Source organism: Cryptotermes secundus, unplaced genomic scaffold (assembly GCF_002891405.2).
Source record: "Cryptotermes secundus unplaced genomic scaffold, Csec_1.0 scaffold445, whole genome shotgun sequence".
Lineage (NCBI taxonomy): Eukaryota > Metazoa > Arthropoda > Insecta > Blattodea > Kalotermitidae > Cryptotermes > Cryptotermes secundus.
The window spans coordinates 377406-401213 of NW_019742968.1; the positions used below are offsets into that span (position 1 = coordinate 377406).

The window sequence follows — 23808 nt, forward strand, 5'->3', positions numbered from 1 at the left end:
CAGAGTTCTTACTTTATAAAAGGTGCAGGAATTCAAGTGAAAACTTGTTGCTTTGACTTTGTACTGGATTTCTGTAAGAGTTTCTTTTACGTAACTGGCACACCCCATTCCCCATAGAAAATGAGAAGTCTCATTCATTCATTCTTTCATCAATGGCTCTACAGCCTTTTGTTGGGCCCTGGCAGCTTTTTCAATTTCATAATCCTATACAGTCAGCAGGACTCCTTGGATTGGGGATCAGCCTGTTGCAAGACTGCTACCGATACACAGTACAGCACAAACAAATAAACACACACAGACATCCATGCCACACATAGGATTCAAACCCACAACACCAGCATTCAAGCGGGAGAACACAGTTCATGCCTCAGAAGACATGACCACTGTGATTGGCCTAATGAGGAGTTTTCTGTATAATTATTATTTCACATCCAGAAATTGACTAATTTCAAATTATTTGAACGATGTGTTTGCTAAGTTGAATAAATTCTATGAATTTTGCTACAAACAGAACTTAAATTCCTCGGTCTACAAACTGACAGTAACTTAAACTGGAACATACACAATCAATACAGAGGTGTATCTACGTTCCCCATGTTTTGCTATGAAGATAATCACACCAATCATGAAAATAAATACTTTAAAATCAACTTACTCCACTTATTTCCACTTACCATGCCATATGCCATTCGGGGAAATTCAACAGACAGTAAAGAAACTATTTAAAATAAAAATATTAGAATAAGGGCTGGTATTAAAAGAATCTCTTGTAGAGAATTATTTAATGGGGAGTTCTGTAGGATTTACATCAACTGAAAATGATTAAAATGTGTATATTTATTAAAATATTTAATGTACATAATTATTTTGTTCTGTATTACATAATTTAAGACATATGCAAGCAGCTGTAATAACTACATACTAATATATATGCCCTTGCATTATGTAATGTAATTGTATTGTGACGTGTTTTACATCTTTGGCTAGTTCTGTAAGAATCTTTGGAATGTAAATGAATTCTAACGCTGTAACCAAATTACACTCCTACCAATTTATTCAGCATCTTTTTCCTAGGCTATAAATCACAGAAGTCCTAATCTTTTCATAATTACATTCTGGTGCACAGACCCGTTGTTAGGCAAAGACCTCAAAACAAACGATACAACAAAACATGCTTCTACAATAATAGAGTTAGTATTGGAAATGGTATTATGCAACCTGTTGCTAGGAAGCTACAAAAGTTGGACTACAAAAATGGAAATGGAGGTGTTTTCTATGTGGTTTGTGCCAAGGAGTTATTTTGAAGACAACTGGGGCAACCAAGTCAGTTAAAAGTCAACCTGTGAAGGGAAGACTTAGAGGGTGTGAAATGGCTGCCAGCCTGGGAGTTACTTCAGTTGTCAGTTGGTTCAGAGTTGAGTTCTGCACATGAAGCTGTGAAGACAGAACCTGAATGTGTGAATCTAAAGAATCTTCATTGTTAGAAGCCATTACCAGGGAATGGCTGATGAAGACACAGCAGGCTGGAAAAAGGCTTAGCAGGTGCTTTAGTGAACTGTAAAGTGTGGTGATCATCAATAGTGCTGCAATTACTTGTAGTTCCATGTGGTTCCACTGTCAAGGGTCACTCAAACACTTGACAGTATCATTATTTTATTCAGTACAAATGACCCAGCTCCTCTATTTCAAACATTATTCAGTATGATAATGTAAACCAAACAATTCTAAAATACCAGCAATCCCACTCCCATGCTTTTGGTAAACAAATCATAATAATGATTGCTTATATTTGTGTGTGTAGAAATCTAACTGTAAATAGTTAATTTTCTTGGTTTTTACATTTGGGATGATACTGGGAAAAAAATCAGAATATTGAATTTGCCAGATATAAAGCTGTGATCGATGTAACTCTTCAAAATATTATTTTGTGGAGAATTCTGAATTTTCTTCTGATACAAACCACCAATCGGAAAGCAGCCAGGAGTTGGACAGTGAAATGCTTGTTTCCTCCTAAATGTCAGGGAACTTCTACCAGCCTAGATGGCATGGTATACCAAAAGATAGTACTCCTCACAGTCACTGCTGTAAGAACCTCAGATCTAACATAAATACATGTTACATTTATAATACTGAACGACATGAGATGCAAAATGCTGCCCTCTGCCATAAACTCGACAACGCCATGGCAATCAAATTAATAATTTTTAATCTTATGATAAATCTATCATACACAGCAAGGCCACTTACATCACTGATTTTCCTTCTAAGAATCTCAATCATTAAAAACGTTAACAAATATAGAGAAAGGTACAGTACATAATTATGGGAGTTTTATCTTCTGGGATATGGCCCCGTGTAGTCCCGTGAAAGCCAACTGATGTTCCAGAAGAACATCGTTTCCATCTTCTGGGGCAAGGAATAGACAAAGCAAAAAACCAGCATAGAACAGGGAGTATTAGTCACCGCTGTCAGAAACTCAAATCCAGTAGTTTATAATTATTTCAAATAAGATAACAATTAAAATTTATGTTAATATATGAACGAAGTATACCACTGTCAAGGGCATGAAAGCGTAATTATGGAAAATACATACCTCTGTTTCTGAGTCCACCCTTTTGTAATAAATTACTTGCTGGGATCCCGTTTTCTCTTTCTAACCCGCTTTGCCGATGACCTTCCATGATTACTGAACGATGTTTCGAGACGTTCACCGTAATAACTGAAATCTCCGAGTAATAACGTCATTGCACTCTTACACCACAAACCCCGTACACTATTGTGTTCCGAGTTCCGAGTGCACATGCACCCGCGTAATGACAAAACCACGTGATGTACCAGCCGTTTCAATGTCCGCGTGCTATGCGCGTAAGGAAATGAGCGTAGGGTTATCGTCATTATGCTGGTCGTCTGATAATTTGCTTATCTATGTTTGCCACAGTGATTTTGTATTTATGTATGAAAATGTTAAACGATGTTCAGCATTACCTGTGAAGATACAAAGCAATAAAAACAAATTTTAAGTTACCTGAACAAGAAGACTAGTCGTCCACCATGGAGACACCTCATGAGATTTAAGCAATTATTATGACTAGTACATTTCCGATGAAAGAGGACAGAAATATTGCACAACTGCCAGCAGTCACCGCCGCTTATTTTGCAATTCTGAACACAGTTCTCGGAGTTCACGTTGCGGAATGCGAACAACATGTGTCAACTTCCGAATGTATTTCTTACAGTACTTCATTGAGTACCCCACAGTGAAGACGTGTGCTAAAGCGGAGGAGTGGTTGGAAGTATTCTTAATTTTGATAACAGCTTCACACTTTGTACTCTTTGCCCCTAATAAAGAAAAAAAGATTCCCCGTAATCATTAGAAAGGATGCTGAGTGGACCCAAGGTCAATCTGAACATGGCAAAGAAGAGAAAAATTCCTGCCCCTACAGGGAATCGAAACCCTGGTTGTTCAGCCTGTAGCCTGTCACTGTATTGGCTTATAATCAGTTACTTCATATACACACAGTCAATTAAATAGAATGCATACAGAAGTTTAGTTCAATAACATGCAAAGGAAGAAACAAGAAGATAGGTATAGGGGGGACTATATTAAAATGGATCTTAAAGAAATAAGCTGAGGACTGCATTCATCTTGCTCGTGATAGGTACAAGTGCGCTCCTGAGAGAGAGGTAATGAATCTTCAAATTCCATAGATGATGGGAAATTTCTTGACCAACTGAGCAACTATTAGCTTCTGTAGAAGGACTCTGCTCCATGTAGTTACTTCAGTTCCATTCAACTTCATCAGGATTTATTTGCGCCAAATTCTGGCCCTTACGTTCTCACAAACATTAAAGTTTACTCTGATCATGGCTTTTGTTTACGGATATAAACTGCAACAGATACAAAGCTAGGAAACATTCTTACTAATTGGGTCATATGTACTTCAGTGGATGCTGCAGGCATTTCTTAGTTTAACTACAATAGCTTTCCAGTAGATTAAATTCATAATAACCATATATATGCCTTTAAATGGTTCTGAATATTGGACGTTAATGAAATAATAAATGAAGAAAATGGAGACGGCAAAAAACGAGTTTCTCCAAGCTGTCATAAAATACAGCATGACATCAAAAATATAATGATGTTAGAGAAGCGTTAGGAATAATATATATCAATACAGTTTCAACTCCATCACAGCAACATGAACAGGAAAAATTATATTTCTCTGATTAACTCATGAAAACCTCTTTTTCATACTCTGAAGGATGCAAAGAAAAGGGGAAGGTGCCTGCATCTACTTGACATGGCCTTCCTCTGCCAAAGTCCTCATAAGTCATATGTAGAGGCTCCTATTAGGGACTCTCGTGTTTCCCATTGACCCAGACATGGCTGTATCTCCTCTTCCCCATCCTAGCTCTGGTTGGCCTTTACCCCGATTTCTCCACAGGCAAAACTCATGACCTGTCCTATGCATAACATTCATATCCCAACCTGACTCACTTCCACCTTGATGATGGATGCAGCAGGTTTCTCAGAAACACTAGCAGCCATCTAAAAAACTATAAGTTTTCATAATCCAGGAGTCCACAAATGAAATAAAGTCAGAAGTTACTAGTTTGCCTGTGCAATAACTTACTAAAAACTGTTTCAAAATTATACCACTTGAAAATAATAACAACAAATGTAAATGGGGTTCATGAGGAATTCATATTGTAACATATTTGCCCAAAGCAAGGATTTAGGAGCCAGAGAAACTGCTATTGCTAGGCAATGGCTGTGTAACATGCAACAATAGAAGAACCGTTGAAAGCGGTGTTTTCAATGCGGTCCATTTTGAGGCTACATAAGGGCAGACTTGATGAAAGGCCGAGCGTATTCATAAGAGACAAACCCATCTTCTCGTCAGATAGGATGTTACATAAGGATTATTACCGCAACAGTTCAGTTGGAAAAATCTCTGGACGTGGGCCTCATACCAAAATGAACAGATTGGTGGTAAACTGCCAGTCGTGAAGTAACTTTGACTTTTTATGAGTTAATTTTGGGAGCTGCAGCTGAAAGGTGCCAGCCATTAAGGAAGTGAGCTCAGAAGCAGAGGAACGTCCCGCATTGGAAGCCGTTATCAAGCTACATGACTGAGAACACTAGTCTGTGTGACACTGATCTGTAAAGTATAGTCATGGGCTGTTAAAGTATGCATCAAATTCAATTTTCAATCCAAACCCCATCAACAGCCACTGAATCGTGTGACACGATTTACTTATTTGTAGGTCATGTAAGAACACCATCATTAACTCAGGCTATATAATGTCAGATTATGAGATACCAGTGAATAATAAGTTGGAAAGGACATCAAAGAAAGTGGTTGTGACCTAGGTTAAGGTCCTGTCCTGGCATTTCTCTGGAGGGACTGAGGAAAATCATAAAAAGTCTGTCAGGACAGCCCATATCTTTACCTAGATTTGAACCAGGAACCTCCTGAATACAAGTTATAAGTGTTACCACTTAAGACAATTTGCTAGATTTAATGATTACTCAGAAAACACTGGGGAATGATTGTTACTTTTCAGTTAAAAATTGTGATAATTCCATTTACTTTCCAAACACTAAAAGAGCACATATGCACATAAATAAACTCTTTTTTAAGTAAGTATGGAGAACAAGGCGGGCTGGTTACGTGAGAAAAACTCTTACAGAGACCCAATACAGAGTCAAAACAATACATTTTTGCTTTAGTTATTCTGTGGAGTCTTCCTTGGTGACACAGGTGATTGATGGGTGAAAGATTCCCAACAAATATACTGCAACACGGTCACAAGTTCAACTAGCCTCGACTGTAGTATCATAAGGGAGAACAAGCAGCACTGTTAGTGGTGACTGGGAGAACTACCATATGGGGTGGTGAGGGGTATGAGCACGACAAATTTGGTTTGAACAACTTTATAATAATGGTAAATTTTCTTTGAAACTGTTGCCTGTTCGATGAGGATTCCAGATACTTTGCTATCAGACAACCAGGAGCTTATTCGTGCATGCCCATGTATATAAGCAAGTTTCCAGTTCTTTTGTACAGTTGTGAATCATGGTCTCTTATTTTGAGATACAAATATAAACTATAAACATGTTAAGATAAAGCACACAGGAAAGTACTTAGACCTGTGAGTGATGAAGTACTGGGTATTTTCATCAATACATGAGAAACTATGTAACTTATGAATGTTACGATGAGATGGACATGAAGTTGGTGAGGATACAAGAAATTTAAAGAGTTCTGGTGGGGAAACCTGTTGGACAGTAGTCATTTGTAACACTGAGGAGCTGGGAAGATAATATTAAAATGAATCCTAGGGAGACAGGTTGTTAGAATGACAGATGGAATGAACTGGCTTGGGAATGTGTCCAATGATGGGCTTTGCACATAGAGTTCCTGAACCTTTAGATTTTGCTACCAAAGGATTAGAGTGGTTTGAGGGTAGAAGTTGATGATACTGGTGACTTCACCAGGATCAGAGAATAACATTATAAAACGGAGTACTTATGCATTAATTATAAGTCAAAACGCCGATTACGATAATTCATATATCATGCTTGGAATTTATTATGACACTCAAATTTATGTTTTGAAGATATCCTGAAATGTGTTAGATTAATTATAAAAACATCAAAACAAGAGCTACAATCACAAATACTTGAGAAACTAAAAACAAAATAATGGAATCTCATAAATACAATAACTGCTAGTTAACAAAAGAACAAAAGAAAGTCGATGGCATATGGTTCAAACTAATGACAAAAAGAAGGCAATATAACCAAACTTCTCATTACACCTGATCTGTTAATGTTTTTACAGATGTGTAACGTCCCCATTCTTTGTAAATAAAGATGTTCTGTAAGAGTAAATTTATCATTGCATTATGCAATTTCAGATTACAACAACAATAAAATGTCATGTATCAAGATGCTGCATGAAGGTAAGTTATGTAGAAGATTTTGTGCAAATTAGCATTATTTTGTTTCAGTGTATTCTGTCTGTTCTGTGAGTACTAATAGTATTTTGATGTGGTTATGTAAAGTGTAGTATGCTACATAAAGGATACAGTTTACAGTTGACTGCGCATGTTATTTGTGAGATGGTGTCAAATGTTGGCCTTGACATATCATTCAATAATATGTATGACTGGAAAGGAATATGTAAGAAAGCAGAAAACGTTAACAGCAGATAAGCATATATTCTTGACCTGTTCCATGAACTAGGATACATGATTGTCAGTTAGTGACATACATTGTTATGTCATCATTTGAAAGTCACTAGAATCTATTTTCAACATACATCAGAAAACTACTTCTATGAGGTTCCAATATTAGGTACCATTTCTAGTAATGTGGCCTTAGAATTCAAAAGGAATGGCAGTAAAATGTTTTCTGCCAAATATCAGAACACCTAATTTGAAACAAATTTTTTCTCATTTATTCCCATGTTTTCAATATACATGTCATTTGCACATACAATCATAACAATGATCATATTCTTATCAACAGTACATCTGTGAAATTTGTATCAGAACCATCTGAGTGCATCCACTTAATTCTCACACAAATGTACAGAAACAGTGCGGAGAAAACTGTTACAATCACACATCAGCAGCATGAGACACCCAAAAAATATTAGTACTTTATTTGTATATCATATTCTTTAAAACTAATTTAAGTAACATTAGAGCCTGTATAGTATACATCACTATCTACTAAAACCATTAAGCTTGCCTGCATCAGTGACACTGAAACATTTCTTACACAGTGATGACAGTCTGAAGAGTTTATTCATCTATAGTACCGTATTTACGCATGTATAAGCCGCACATTTTTTGCCAAAAATTCAAGAGGAAAACTGGGGTGCGGCTTATATTCGAAATCACACTTCATTTAAAAAAAATAATATTCATAATTAGTAATACAGGGTGTAATACTCCTGAAATAATATTCCAAGAAAATTATTTTTTTTCTATAATTTGTCTGAAAATTGTGCTGCGGCCTATACATGCATAAATACGGTATATTCAGTGCAACAGCCTGTTGACCCTATCATGTTTACAAATAAAACTGAGGTCATGCATGGTAACCCTAATTTGAAAACAGACCACAGGGAGCAAGCAAACAACTCAATATTTTAGAAATTATGATAAACAACCATCAGTTAATCACTGTGACAAATAAAAACAATGGGCTGACACTTTCATTGCTGATATTCATTTGGACATACACTTTATCTCTGACTTTCACACGACTTTCACAGGAGAACAGCTCACTAACTAGTATTACGGGATGTGGTTGCTACCATCAGTTGCTCACTCAATAGCAGTGTGGGATTGCTTACAGCCAACTGTTGCTCTATGATTTCTTGGTTATTTCAAGTGTTTCAACTTAAGGACATGACATATGAACGGGGATTTGGAACATAAAGCATTCGTAACTCAAGGATCAAGTTATTTCACGCTAATAACAATGATTAAGAGTATATCACAAATCAATATACTCTCCTCTCATCCTGCAGGCAAGAGACTAATGGACTGGGTGATAATGCTCTATATACAGAGTGGCCCAAAAGAGAGTTAACCTACAACATTCTCTCATATTGATGGGAATGCTCAGATTTAAACCAGCCACTCAATTTGTAGAACAGTATTGCAGCATTCTGAGTTGTACACTGAAGGAGGAGGATCTCACTTTGAGCAATTTTTGTAAGTCAGTAAGTAATAAAGAAATACTTAATGCATTTTAATGCACATTTTACTACTAAGTTAACTGAACTTTTGGCCACACTGTAGTAAGAATATACTTTCATTTTGATATATTACTGATTTTAGGCTTCAACAGCGATTAACTGTTGAAGCTAATTCCATTCTTGGGTTGTTACACCATGTGGATGTAGGTGAGGTTGCCAGCATTTTTGGGGTACCTGCTCCCTCCATCTTTGGGGTTGAAGGGTGTAAAGTAGGAGAGTTGCTGTGTATATACAGGATCATATTTTCAAAACACAACTTGGGAAGGAGGGTGGAGCAGGTTAGTGCCTCACTTGGGCCACTAAGGACAGTGAACCACGAAAACTGTGTAACTGGCCATTTGAATTGCCACCGAACATGCGCACGCACGCACGCACGCACACACACACACACACAAAAACCTGGCAACTAATATTCCCAACTGGTCACACATCCTAATGCTCACCAAGCATAATGTTGCTTCAACCTGCAACCGCTCACTAAGAATAAGGAGCTTACTTATTAACAAGCATTGTATTTAGACACAAGTTGCAAGATTTAAACTACATTCTTACATTTACAATGAGACTTAAGCCCATTCTTGCCATGCAAACATGATACAAACTTCTGCATTTTCCTGGAAATCTAGTTAGTTTCAACACTACAGCATTGCTTTCAAAATCTGATATTTGACAGAAAAGTCTGGCAATAAATTTAAAGTAGGAGGACCATGGACCCAAGCTTTAGCTAACATCAATAAGAGGCCTGTCAAAGGGGCATTGTGGGTTTTAAGAGCTAAATTCACATGGCAACTTTTTCTGACTGGAAGATGCTAATTATCTGAGACTTCATAAGTTTTGATCTAGGCCAATAAGAAAAGTATAAGGTGAGGCTCCCTGAGGGAAGCTGAGAGCTGTCAGCCCATTGTGTCAGAGCATCTCAGTTAAAAAAAAAAACTGTGGTCCTGACTTTCAAAGCATTCAGACACAAGATTCTGAGCTCCACTGGAGAAAAACTGTAAATCATTCAAGTCTACTGTGCAATTATTGGCAAAAGAAATGAAGTGTAAAAGTGTAACTTGTGAAGTGCAAAATTTCTGGAAAGTGAGTTATCAGTGTGAAATTGGAAGTGTAATAAATATTTACAAGAGAGTAATCAGAGTGTAATTCATCATCAGAACATTAATAAGTCATAGTACAGTATATCCAAGGTATCACTGGAGTGAGTGTGACTGCAACAATAAGGTTACATACACCCTGCCAGAGCGAGGACTGATACAAACCAAGAGAAGGGGGTTAGGCTTTACCCTGACACCTACTGGAGCTAGTCACCCCTGTCTGTATCCTATAAATCTGTAATCATTTTACTCTAGTGATTACTGGTGCCCACACTATTCTTTCTACCTTCCTGACCCATAGTTTAACACCAATGAAAACGGAAGGAAGTCAAAGATATAGCAGCACAAGCTCACCATTAAAGAATCACTATAGTTGGCACTATTAAAGTAGAATTAGTAAAGAACTAGCACAATACAAGTCCAACACGTGGTGACAGATACTATCAAACCTCACATCCCACCCCACTCATCATCCACACTAAAAAACTATTAAAACCTCCTATGCTGTGGGTTGAGTAGGCTTGAGATCACCATGGGTGAAGGGTAGTTTTCAGTGAAGATACAAAGGAAGAAACAAGTTGGGCTTAAGTGGTAGCCATCTTCTCTATTAAAGTTGCCATGCAGGTTGATTTCTACAGCTTTCTGGATAAATCTAGTGTGTAGTGGAGCAACTTGGCTAATGCCACAGCACCCTCAGAGAATATCCAGTGCCCCCTGTTGACAGAATGGTCTGATGCTGCCAAGTGTTCCAGATGGTACAGACAGAGAACCCTCTGGTGCTCCTTCTTGCATTCTTCAATTGTGAGGCCCATCTCTCCAACATTGACAGTCTCACATTTATATGACATCTGGTAGCTTTCTAGAGTTCTTAAATCCAAGGCTGTCCTTGAATGGTCTGAGAAGTGTGTGTGTGTGTGTGTGTGTGTGTGTGTGGTGAAAATATATGGTGGTGATGTACCATCACAATATTCCGCTGATGTGGTTGGGTAGGTTCTACATACATGGTATAAACGCTGAGTTCACAGCTTTCAGCCCTTTGCCTGTCTCCCTTGGCCTTCCTTTGGGCTGAAGCACTCTCCATGGACCTTAGAAGGGCTGGAGGCACAACATTACTGGTTTATTGGCCAGACAAGGCATCCCATCCCCCTCCTGATTTTATTAAAAACAGATTCCTATACACAGAAACTCACCCACTTCACACACTTTGAAATTCAAGATGGTGGCAGCATTTGCCTTCAAAACACTGGCTGGCATCATCAGCCACATCCACATGGTGTAAAATCCAAGAACAGAATTCACATTAAGACTCTGATACATTACCAAGTAGATTACTTTACTTTCAGATTTACTCTGTCTTTTATAGAGATATTCCAAACTTAAAGAAAGTGAAGAAACTAAAATATAAATAAACTCTATGAACAGAATAAGAAATAACAGCCATCATTAAACAACTTGTGCAATAAAGTGACTTAATGGGGAAATGCTGCTGTTGTTCCTATGTTGCAAAGTAACACTATGCTGTTCAAGTACAACCAGGCATCACTATATGAAATAACAGTACAGACAGTAACGCTTGCAGAGCTTCAAACAAACATGCTCTGCACCACAGTGACATGAAATTTTATTTAACATGGGCTGGCAGTATCACTTATTGTTTTACAATGTACTGGACAAGTACTATTATTCACTTTTACTTTTTGTGTTCTCTTTATAGTGCAGGAACACAATGCTGAACAAGAACACACCGGCCATCATGCTGAATGCACTCACATAATATGGATATGCACTTGGAATGAAACGCTCATATTCTGTATGTTGTAGTGGTCGTACAGAAACCTGAAACAGGTAAAAAAAAGTAATAATTTATAAAATTTTACATATTTCATCAAAGTTAATATAAACTATGATCAGTTTGTGAAGATAACATGAATTTTTTCAAAGTAATCTGTATCATGTAAGATTTTAGGTTTTCACAGCGGTGACTATGAAGAAGGCAGCCTTCTGGGATTTGGTACCGTGTTAACCGACATTTCGGAGGAACGTATCGCCTCCATCTTCAGGGTAGAAGGAAAAGTATAAGAAATCCGCAAGCGAAGAGACCATGAGAACCGGTAAAAGCAGACTGCGATACTGCAGACTGCGTATGCCAATAGGCTATATGCAGCACAGGAATTATCACTTTTCCCACAGTAGATTTCTTATGTTTGGATTAAATCACTATTAAACTATTTAAATTTAATTCAAATTGTTGTAAGTCGTTGTTGGTTGTCATTTCTTCCCGTGGATGGAAGTCGTCATTCTTGGTGGTGTGTGGGCTTATAAGCGTTATGATGTTAGGTGTGTGCTGTACAAAGGACACAGCACACACCTAACATCATAACGCTTATAAGCCCACACACCACCAAGAATGACGACTCCCATCCACGGGAAGAATTGACAACCAACAACGACTTACGACAATTTGAATTAAATTTTAAATGGTTTAATAGTGATTTAATCCAAACATAAGAAATCTACTGTGGGAAAAGTGATAATTCCTGTGCTGCGTATAGCCTATTGGCATACTCAATTATTTTACATGTTTATGTTTTTATATGACGAGTGCTGTCATAACTAAAACCTATGACAATAATACGAAACATACATTTGTGAATAACATAACTGAAAGTGAACATCAAACCAGCTTAATTAACAGTGTCTCCTGCCATATGAAAAGTGCCTCTGATAATGGTTTTAATTAAACCGAAACATGTAAGGCAAGAATAATAAAAGTGACGTGACCTCTATTGCCGCACTGGACAGAAAATTCTATTAACTTTCTTCCTTATCCAACAATCACTCACCCTCCTGATCACACCCAAAACCTTGATTCTTTACAGTTTTTCAACTATTCATACATCCCTTCATCTTCACCAGCATAGATAATCAAGAGTATACTGTGCATAACTTCTCTGGACATAAAGGAAAAGTTCTGTCACTATCTCTAGCAATGCTAACTGCTTCCATATTTTATTAAGGTAGAGACAATGTAATACAACATACACTCCACTGCTGCATGTTACACAGCCGTTACCTAGCAAAGGCCGTTTCTCTAGCTCCACAGTTCTTGCTTTGAGCAAAAAGCCACATTATAATAAGAGCAGAACCTGGAACAAGTCCATTTGCTGGTAGTGCAGGTGGTGTATGAGTGTGTCATGATTCCAACAGAATAATATACAGTAATATGACATATCTCTTGCACTTCCAAACTAAAATCTGGAAGTCAGATACTGATCTCGAATGCCTACCCATTCAAAATTCCTGAAGACATCAATTCCTCACAAATGCAGATAATTCAGACTACTGCCAAATATTTACCATTTCTAAATCATGAAATTTGTTTTAACACATTTTGGGCAAAAGTTAAAACATGTACTTGGTTGGGTACAAGGGCAACTCAGCAAGCAGCCCAGCTCACTAGCAAAAGAATAAAATTTGACATAGAGTTGGTGAATCACATTTTAAGTATACTCAAATCTCAGTTAAATCAAATACATGAGTATGGAGCTCAACGCACAGCTACAACATATTCCTATTTGCAAGCAAGCAGTATATTGGCTATGAATGGTTACCATCCCTCCTCACCTGTGTGGTACTAAAGAGGTGCGTGTATCCAACACGATTGTAGTCCACCTTGAACTGGTACACGCCATACACATCTGGTATCTTGAATCGTGCTTCATATTTACCACCTTGCTTTCTCTTGAGTGTCATGCGCACAAATGGATCAATACGAACAAATTCAAGCTGTACATCGTCTGCATCATATGGAACCCAAGTCCCTCTCTGCAGCTTCTCTATCTCAATTGTGTATACCTGCAACAATTGAAAATAATTAGGTAAGAATAATTGGAATTATATGGAATGTTTTATTTGTAACAAATGAGGGGAGCCAGGATAGCACAGTAGGTGTATTGCCTGGCTACAAGCTGGACAGCTGAGGAGTCACAGTTAAAGTCCTGGTGGGGACAAGACTTCTCTCCTCTCCATGTCATCCAGACTGGTTCTGGGGCCCACCCAGCCTCCTGTCCAGCTGGCTCATTCCCAGGGTGGGAGTAGGGATAAAGCAGTCAGGGCATGAAGCTAACCACTCACCTCCAATTAGTGCCAAGGTCAAGAATACATCGATCTATACTCCATGGCATAGTGCTTAATTAGTTAAGCACAGGGGCACTTTGCTTAACTATAATTTATGATAGAAGGAATAATTTTGCATAGAACATAAAATGATACTTCATTGTAAAGGTTCTTTCTTTAACTCTCTGAAGGATGAATTTCTTCTAAATAATAATTAAAACTTCAGTTCTTCCCTCTCAGGAAACACAATGTGTCTTCATTTTAAAGACCAAATGATTAATTCAGTTTACGAAAACAGTAGCTCTTCATTCTGAGTCATAAACACACATAAATAAACCCTACAGGCATAATACACAGTTTTTCATGTCAAGCAGGTGATACATACAGTAACCACTATGCCGTACAGGGTTAAACGAAAATAGCATTTATGTTCATGTGCCCTCGGTAGTTCTAAGTTCAGCAATAATTTCCCGTTAATTACACAAGGTCTAGAATAAAGGTGAAATAATTCTGTACATATGAGGAAATTTAAACAGCACATACTATGGCAAATCAATACACAAAGGAGGTAGAGATAACAAATTCCAGATTGCTGAGACAGTGCCTTCCTATTCTCTTTAAACTGCGAACTAGACTGAAATAGGACTAGAATTGAAATAAATCTTGAATTTCATATCACCGTGTCAGCCCCAATATAAGGCAAGGTTTCATTTCATATACTTTTATTAAAAAAAGAGGAGTCACCTCATTTTTGGGTCCTTAAGAAGTTGACACTAACTTAAACACCTAGAATTATATATAAGGCATTATATTTCAAATTTATTATTTGTCAGTAGAATAGTTTTTACATCCTTTTGCTTACAACCCTAAAAAATAATGACATATTCACTTTTGCCAAACACCTCCCGCCAATTTCTCATTGGAAACACAGGGGGGAACCTTATATTCAGGTTTATACAGTATATTCCTGTCTCCAGATGCTTTCTATAACATAATTGACTTCAAACATAACAGACAAAATGTGAATGATGATCATAAAAATTTCTGGACAACTATTGAAGTTTAGAAATGCCTGGAATCAAACTTACACAATTTCTAATACCTTTTAGAACGTCTTTTCAGATCTGGCTTTTATTTAGCCATTCCTTATTTTCTATTTTACAAAGAGAGAAATGAAGAAAGAAATGAAGGAGAGCGAGAGACAGAAATTGGATAATTTTAAATCTATACATATACAGATCAACTGTACCACTTGACATTGCATAATACATAATGCAAAAAATATGTTACACTCTGAACACTACTACACTTACAGAAATAAAAATGCAATGCATATTCTTTAAACCGACATAATACAAAATCTAACAAACAGATTCACTCCAAATCTTCAGTGCTCACCTTAGTAGTACTTTAGTGAATCCTGACATACTCACCTCTGTGGCAAGAAACCTGATATCCTAGCCACCATACTTTGAGAGATGAAGCAACTGTTGTCCCTCAAAGTGTCCATTTCTTTTGTTTCTATTCAATTCGCTGACACAATGTTTGGTTGTTACACGATACATAGAAACAGAAAACTGCCCTCCCCCACGAACACGTTACATAGATAATTATTTCAGACTCTTTCTTCATGGTACTCACAACTGTCTCCATTATAGTATAAGCTTGTGGTGGGCTGGTCTCTCCAGGACGGTGATGGGAAACAGACTTCACTCGTAACACTCCATGTTCCTTGAACACCCACTGGCTGAGGGCAATAGCCACTTGCTGATTGCCTGACACATCATACTTTTTCCCACCCTACAGAATATAAATCACCATTAAGCTGAGCTGAAATCTTGTGGTATACAGAAAGGATAAAGAATGAGAGATGAGAAGATGAAACAGGGGGGAAACAGAAAGGGTTTGAAGATTACTATCTTCAGAGGTGTGACATCATATAATATGGAACAGAGGTAAGAAAATTTTGGTGAAACATGCTGCCTCCATCATCAGGGTATCATTTAGTCTAGAGTGAAGGTCAAGGCAGCAGGTTCCTCTGAAATGTTGGTACTCATCTGCCATACTACACTGAGCCACAACCCAAAACACAGCAATCTTCAGTCACTACATGACAAAAATGTCACCAGCATGTTTCAGTAAAAAACTCAGTTTATTTTTTCAAATGCCTGTATTCCAGACGGGATATATCTAATGTAGGATTCCCATTTGTCCTGTTTTTTTATATTATGTCCCACTGTCCCAGTTTTATTTCAAATGTTCCCCTTTTAAGTGCTCTTCAGTAACATTAATTTCTATTGATAACTGCTCGGTAACGGATGCTATTCTCTGCAATTGGCATTTCTTTAACAATATTGACACTCCTGGTGGCTAATCCACAAAATACAATTTCACAAATTATTAGTCTTTCTGCTGGCAATGTGTCTCTTTTTCCAATTTTGTTGGTAATATTTTGATTTGCTTCCATAATGGAAGTTCTGTTTGTATCATTCTCTCCATTCAGCTCCTTTTTGTGTGTTTAAATTTTTCACATTATTAATTTTTTATCATGTCCCATTTTTTGCCAAATGTCCCAGTTTTTGAAAGACAAATGGAAACATCCCATTTTTTTAAATATTATGGGAACCCTAATCTAATATGAACTATATGGTAATAGTTAGAAGTATGAATGCAGACAAAAGTCATACCTAAAAGTGCGACAACAATTAAATCTCGCTTTGAGGTTTTCATGGCAGTGAATATGAACAGAATATCTTCTGGAATGTAACACTGTGTAGTTCTGAGCACAAGCTAAGCTTGCTGCCTGCTTCTCCCAGTTTCTTGGCTTACTCTGTGACCCCAAAGATGGTGATATGGTTCTTTGGAATGTTGGGCTTCCTCCAAACTACATGGTGTTACAACCCAGAAGACCATATTCTCACTATTTAAATTACATTTGTAATGTTTAAAACAAAATCAGCATATAACTGAAACCATTCTGCCTAAAAACATAAAAATTAGAATATACAAAACTATAATTTTACCTGCTGTTCTGTATGGGTGTAAAACTTGGACTCTGACATTAAGGGAGGAACACAGACTGAGGGTATCTGAGAACAGGGTGCTGAGGAGAATATTTGCACTGAAGAGAGACAAAGTGACAAGAGGTTGGAGAAAACTGCATAATGAGGATCTTCATAATTTGTACTCTTTGCCAAGTATAATTTTAAAGATCAAGTCAAGGAGGATGCGATTGGCAGGGTATGTAGCATGAATGGGGGAGAAGACGAATGCATATAGGATATTGGTCGGAAGACAATATTAAAATGGATAATAGAGAGATAGGTTGAGATGGTATGGACTGGATCAATCTGGCTCAGGATAGGGACCAGTGGAGGGCTCTTGTGAACACAGTAATGAACCTCCGGATTCCACAAATAGCTGCACAATTGGCAGCTTCTCGAGAAGGGTTCAGCTCCATGAGTGAGTGAACTGCTACCAATTAAACTGTATATATAATTATGCACAAATCACTAACAGGAACTGATATATGAAAAGAGCAATATGGCATCTGTTCTTTAAAAAAAAAAACTTATAATCGTGTATCAGTAAGCCCCATAAGAGGTAGTGGAAATGTGAATATTTTCATTAAATGATACATCTAAGACTCTCTTAAATGTAAGAGTACGAAGCAGGCTGACAAAGTAGTAACACTCTAGAATTCAGATGGCCCCAGTTCAATTCTGCCAAGGTTAGATTACCAAGAAAGTTGATGCAGTGGTAATACTATAATATTCAGGAGGCTCTAGTTCAATTCTGGCAAGGAAAGGTTACCAGGCAGGCTAAAGCAATGGTAAAACCCTAGACTTACATTCAGAAATCATTCTCGGACACACTACTGACTATTCTGGCCGAGGTTCTGTGTGTCTTTATAAGTGAATGCTGAGGTACTACCTTCAAAGTGTCACAACTACCCCCTTTCAAAATTTTTACCAATGTACATTTCACAAACATTATTCAGCCTCACTGAATGCTATAAGGCATATGCAGTTGATAGACATTGTAATGTGTCGTGCCATTGATATGAAATGACAGCAAGAAGGAACAAGCATTGCTTGGTATTGGCTCAGTAAACACATTCCCACAGAAATGATATCCAGACTATCGCTAGGCAACTGCTCATAAAAACAGAAGAACTGCTGGAGGTGATGTTTTTTGTTGGGTCTGCCCCAAGGCTATACAGCAAGGATCCCAGGCTGGATGAGTGCAGTTCAGTTGTCATTTTCAGTTGAGCTCTGCAAGGGAGCCTGAGAAGAGATGGCACTATAGTTAAGTTGACAAGTGACAAATGTTCTACAAGGGAAGCTGTGACAAGAGAACCTGAATGCAGGAAGCTGAAGAACCTCCACTGTTAGAAGCCTATTCTAGGTAACAGCTGGTGATGAAAGCAGGCTGGAAAATGCTTAGTGGGTGCTGTTGTTATTTGTGAAGTGTGGAGTTACTGACAACACCATAATTACTTGCAGTTCCAAGTGGTGTGTACAAGTATGTCAATAAATCCAATATCCAATCTATACCCTGTGGTTAAGGTACTATGCTACAAGCCGGAAGGTCGCGGGTTCAAGTCCCAATGAGGTCATTGGATTTTTTTCAATTCACCTAATCCTTCCGGCTGCACTAGGCCCTGGGGTTTACTCAGCCTCTAACAGAAATGAGTACCAGGAATTAATTAAATAATTTTCCTGGGGAGTGAAGCGCGGCCGGCGCGTAACGCTGACAACTTTACCGCCATCTTTGAGCCGACTGCCAAGGTAATGTGGGACCCTTAACATCTCACAACCCTATGGGCCTTCACGGCCTGTTACAGGGATAGCTTTACTTTACCTACTTTTACTTTTACCCTGTTAGAGAGGGGCTTGCAATAGCATAGTTGGTTGAGGCACCATGCTACAAGTCGGAAGGTTGTGGGTTCGATTCTCGATGAGGTCCCTGGATTTTTCAATTGACCTAATCCTTTCAGCTACAATATGGCCCTGGGGTCGACTCAGCCTCTAAAAGAAACGAGTACCAGGAATATTCTGGGGGGGGGGGTTAAGGGTGGCCAGTATGTAAGACCGACAACCTTACCACCATTAGCGTGTCAACTGTCTAGAAAACGTGGGAGACTTGACACCCTACAGGCTTCCATGGCCTGTTACAGGGATAACTTTACTTTTACCCCTAAATACATGATAATATTATTAAATGATTCACGATCATGAATCTAGATTGTAGTATATATGAGCACTTTCTATATACGTACCAGTACTTTTTGAACAGGAGATGTAAAAGCTTCATCAGAAAAGAAGTACAGCGAACCAGAGAAGACGACACGTGCATTGTTCCTGGCTTGCAGAGCAGCAATCAGTAGTGTATTACGACCCACAGCATGTGGATACTGAAAGAACACCATAAATGTTACATTCCTTGTGCAATAAAAATTGTATACTATTATAACTCATGTTCTGAAAAGAATGCAAATAGCCTATACAGAAGAATATCACATATTTCAGTCACACATTTAAATTTGTCAATGACATAGGAACACTCTCCTTCTATTCATGTCTGAGGGTTTCCACTACATTTTTTGCAACACCATACCTCAACTCATAATCCATGCCATCATGTAATTCTGACACCCTCATTTTCTATTGCAGAAAGTAATAAATCCCCATACACAGGTAGATTCTAAAGGGTTCTGATGATGGTATATAACACTTAGAGTTAATGGGGTTTTTGGACTTTGTCCATTATCCAGTAACCTAACAAACACAGTGTTTTGGAAACTGGGCCTGTTTCCATCCTGAGATGAAGGGGTGGGTCACACGTACTTTGTCAGGTCTGGTAGATAGAGCTAACCTCAATCACTGGACAGGTCCAGTGACAGGTCAGCTCTTTTATCATAGTCAATGTGAATATGAAAATTCAACAATATAGGAGCCCTTCAAACATGCTACAAACACAAAATTCCAATTCTCTTGAAAAAGGTGTCATCATCTTTATTAAGTTCAGTAGTTTATGGAGATTATGCCCCTAAATGAAACTGCGCAGATTGTACCATCAGGAAAATACTGCTACGCCTGCTAATAGCCCAAATGCAGAACATACATTTTATCAGATACAGCTCCAATTCAAATTAAATTCCAACAATTTACGGAGACCATCTCCCTAAATGAAACTGCACAGGTGGTATTTTTAGGAAGATAATGGTACATCCTCTAGGAGCCCAAACATGTACATTATGTACATGTACATATGTACAATGTCTTTGTACAGATTTTTTTACTTTGTACACAGTGCTTAAAAATACCTATCTCTTCTTACAACTTAACTCTATATATGGTTGGCGAACTTTCTTTCTTTCTTTCTTTCTTTCTTTTTTTTTCAAAAAAATACTTCATTCTTACAGTGTAGTCGAGTGGAGAGATAATTCTGCAAGAGAGTTCATTTTCATAGACATTCTCATGGTACTCACAAAAGCTGTTGATCACATACACAAAATTAAATCAGGAAAAATTAATATATCCCCCCCCTCCAATCTGGGAAGAATTAATCACCTACTTTCCTTGCACTATAATTTTAGTATCTGATACAACAAGTAGAGACAAAACTTTAGTATTGGTATTACGGATGAGATGGAGTTATGATGTATGACATTGAGATGGTCTCCGATGGTCTACGTACAAAGTTTCATGAAGGTTGGTTTGGGCCTTTATGTAATATTATTACTTTGGCAATCTGACAGGTTTCACTGTTGGTATTATTAATGCGAAGGATTTATAACAACTGCCACCGAGATGACCTCAGATGGCATTACACATACATACCAAGTTTCATGATGATCAGTTCAGGAATTCAAGTAACATTAAGCGTATTACCTCAATAATTTGAAGAAGCTGCAGTGTTGGTACTACTGGTGAGAGGGATTTCTTAAGTACACCACTGAGGCTGCTTCAGGTGGCATGATATATGAATACATAGTCTGCTCACAGTCGGTTCAAGCATTCAAGCAATATTAAGGTTGTCTCAGAAATTTGTGAGGCTGCAATGTTGGTACAACTGAAGGGAGGGATTTATGAAGTATGCCACTGAAATGGCTTCATGTGGCATGACATATACACACAAAGTTTCATGAAAATTGGTATATGTGTTCAAGAAATATTAAGGTTTTGCCTCAGAAACCTGAAAGACTGTAATGACAGTATTACTGATGGGAGGAATTTGTGGTGTTCACCACTGAAATTGGGTCAGGTAGTGTGACATACCAAGTGTCATAAAGATTGGTTCAGGCATTCAAAACTTGTTAGTGGGGGGAATTCAAAAAGAAAATATGTGGTTTCAGGCCGCAAGCGAACTATACCGACCGAGTGACCTCCGCTTGTCAGCGAAATTAGTGCCAATTTTAGCAGATGGAGGGTGTGGCGTGGTCAGCGCAATGAATCCCCATGGCCATTAATTTCGGTTTTCAGGTATACAAATACAGAAACACATATACACAGCAAGAAAGGTGATTCCATATGTCTATTATTATTTTTTTTTTCAAAATAAGGAAAATAAGCTGACCAATAAACATTAAAGGCTCCATACTCGAGAACGAGGAATGAACTGTATCCTCTGATACAGAAATTTACCTCCTTGATGGGTTCATCAGGAACATATGAGTAGGCAGAGCTGTGTGCAGACAATATTTGAAGTACCAATGGGTTGTCTCTATCAGCCACTAGTCCTGTGCCCTGGTATAGAAGTGGTGGCACATCATGGGTACCAGTAATCACTGCTGCCTCAATTAGGTTTGAAGGTTCAGCCACTATAAGGGTATGCTGTAATATAATTGTGAATCATTATTATGGTTCCCCCCCCCCATTATTCAATTTTCTCTGGAATTTGTAACACCAAACCAATATGCACAGATGAAATTAATGACTAATACATGAAAAAATGCATATCCTTAAAAAGAACTGCTCAACCAACCACACATGCTCAAAGTGGATGCTATATGCAGAAAGAAAATACAAATTATTACTTAACGTAATCCTTATGTTCATTCCAATCACTGGTAATCTGTACGGATATATAAAAACTATGAGAACCATATAAAGGGGTCACGCTGTAGCGTAGTTGGTTGAGGGGCTATGCTACAAGCCGGTAGGTCGCGGGTTCAAATCCCGACGAGGTCATTGGATTTTTTTCAGTTGGCCTAATCCTTCCAGCCACACTAGACCCTCGGGTTTACTCAGCCTCTAACAGAAATGAGTACCAGGAATTAATTAAATAATTTTCCTGGGTAGTAAAGCGTGGCCGGCGCGTAAGGCTGACAACCTTACTGCCATCTTTGAGCCAATTGTCTAGAGAGTGTGGGACCCTCAACGTCTCACAACCCTATGGGCCTTCACGGCCTGGTACAGGGATAGCTTTACTTTTACTATGAGAACCATATAAATATGAATCCTTTTTATTTACTTTATAAGTCTGTGGCAGACAGTGAAAATGGCAGGCATATTCACAGTAATTTATTTAAAGTACACACCTTGCCTAGATCATTGACATCATAATTGAGATGATCTATGACAGATGCTCCTTCCTCATCTACCTCAAAACCAACCTCAGATGCCAGTTCTCGTAGAACATCTCCAGAATTAGAGCTTCCAGCAACAAGAACATTGCCTGTGGAAAGAAATGTTTATAATAATGTGGAAAGTTATATGTATTCAAATTATATACTCTCATTCCATTTAGTCCACTTACCTCCACCATCAATAAATTCTGTTATGGTTTCAACACTAAGTGAGCCACCAAATTCCTCAACTGAAGGTGCAAAAATAATTAGGTGCTCATATAAAAATTCACCATATTTTGAGAGGACAAGATTTGCATCATCAGCTGATTTAAAAGTAAGTGAATAGTTCCTTTCTGCAAACAAGAGGAAAACTGGATTAATAACATGCATTTTCTGAAACTGTGACATAATATATTATCAGTTAGTCTGTCATATAGGGGGACAAGTTTCTGGTGGTACTCAATGATATTTAAATATTCCTACAACTGCACAATTCGCAATACAGATTAGTGATTCATGTTTGCGATGCAATGCAAAGACCAATATGTTGTGGGCATACTAATATAAGAAATCATTAAATTCAATGTCAGCACCTGATGGTATATGGACTCAGTACTGCAAGCATCATTAAATAACCCACAAAAAAAAAATCAGCGCATACAATAGGAAATATGCAACTTCTAACATTAGTGTAAAGTCGCCCACGTGCTTAATTAATTAAATACCACACCATGAAGACTTATGGGGGAGTGGAGATATAGCTCCAGCATTCTTGATCTCGCCACTTGATGGAGGTGTGTGTTCAGTTTCACGCCTCGGCCGCTTTACCTCCGGTAACCAAGGAGTAGGAGGCAAGGTGGTCCCGAGAACTGGTATGGACGCTGTGGCGTAGAAACATATCTTACACCGCCAGGAATCGAACCTCGGTCATGTATCCCGTCGCTATACCGGCTACATCTAATATACGTATATCCAAGAAGACCGGCACAACTTCAAAACCAACCTTGCAAAGACTTAAAGAACATCGAATGTGTTTCCTTAATTGCAAGATTATCAAGCAGCACTAACGTTTCTCCCCCAGCATTTACAACAGAAATAATCCCAACAAATATAACCAATAACTTCCACAGATTCTCACACTTCGCCATATTTTAACACATTGCCACCGTCAACACCGGTCAACACGTTGGCCAATCATTATTGGTGGGGTTGTACGTCATCTGCGGTGTTAACAGAAGGAACA

At 38.1% G+C, this 23808-nt stretch overlaps 2 protein-coding genes across 4 annotated transcripts in view; both read right to left on the minus strand.

Annotated features, from left to right (window-relative positions):
• LOC111873548 (sterol O-acyltransferase 1) overlaps window positions 1-3289 on the minus strand; it is a 28898-nt gene extending 25609 nt beyond the window's left edge. Inside the window, exons 1-2 of one of the 3 annotated variants that reach the window (XM_033755116.1) lie at window positions 3026-3289; window positions 2594-2719 (exon numbers count right to left, since the gene is read on the minus strand). In XM_033755116.1, the coding sequence (XP_033611007.1) occupies window positions 2594-2681 (88 nt within the window). In that variant the 5' untranslated portion in view covers window positions 2682-2719; window positions 3026-3289. Of the gene's footprint in view, window positions 1-2593; window positions 2790-3025 lie in introns of those variants that run through there. The other 2 variants (XM_033755117.1, XM_023868340.2) reach the window with 2 other exon arrangements.
• Window positions 3290-8280: 4991 nt separating this feature from the next.
• On the minus strand, window positions 8281-23777 carry LOC111873554 (dolichyl-diphosphooligosaccharide--protein glycosyltransferase 48 kDa subunit). The gene is made up of 8 exons (XM_023868352.2): window positions 23569-23777; window positions 22754-22918; window positions 22536-22672; window positions 21640-21828; window positions 19272-19406; window positions 15632-15790; window positions 13499-13729; window positions 8281-11710 (listed from the first exon to the last, which is right to left on the minus strand). The coding sequence occupies exons 1-8, from the start codon at window positions 23711-23713 to the stop codon at window positions 11555-11557; spliced, it is 1317 nt and encodes a 438-aa protein (XP_023724120.1). The 5' UTR covers window positions 23714-23777; the 3' UTR covers window positions 8281-11554.
• Between the last annotated feature and the right edge of the window lie 31 nt (window positions 23778-23808).

Excerpts from the sequence above, each read along its gene's own strand:
- LOC111873554 (XM_023868352.2), bottom strand. The coding sequence starts at position 23,713 with ATGGCGAAGTGTGAGAATCTGTGGAAGTTATTGGTTATATTTGTTGGG. Across the intron at positions 21,829-22,535 it reads ATGTCAATGATCTAGGCAAG|CATACCCTTATAGTGGCTGA; the intron begins GTGTGTACTTTA and ends ATTATATTACAG. Across the intron at positions 19,407-21,639 it reads CTGATGAACCCATCAAGGAG|TATCCACATGCTGTGGGTCG; the intron begins GTAAATTTCTGT and ends GTGTTCTTTCAG.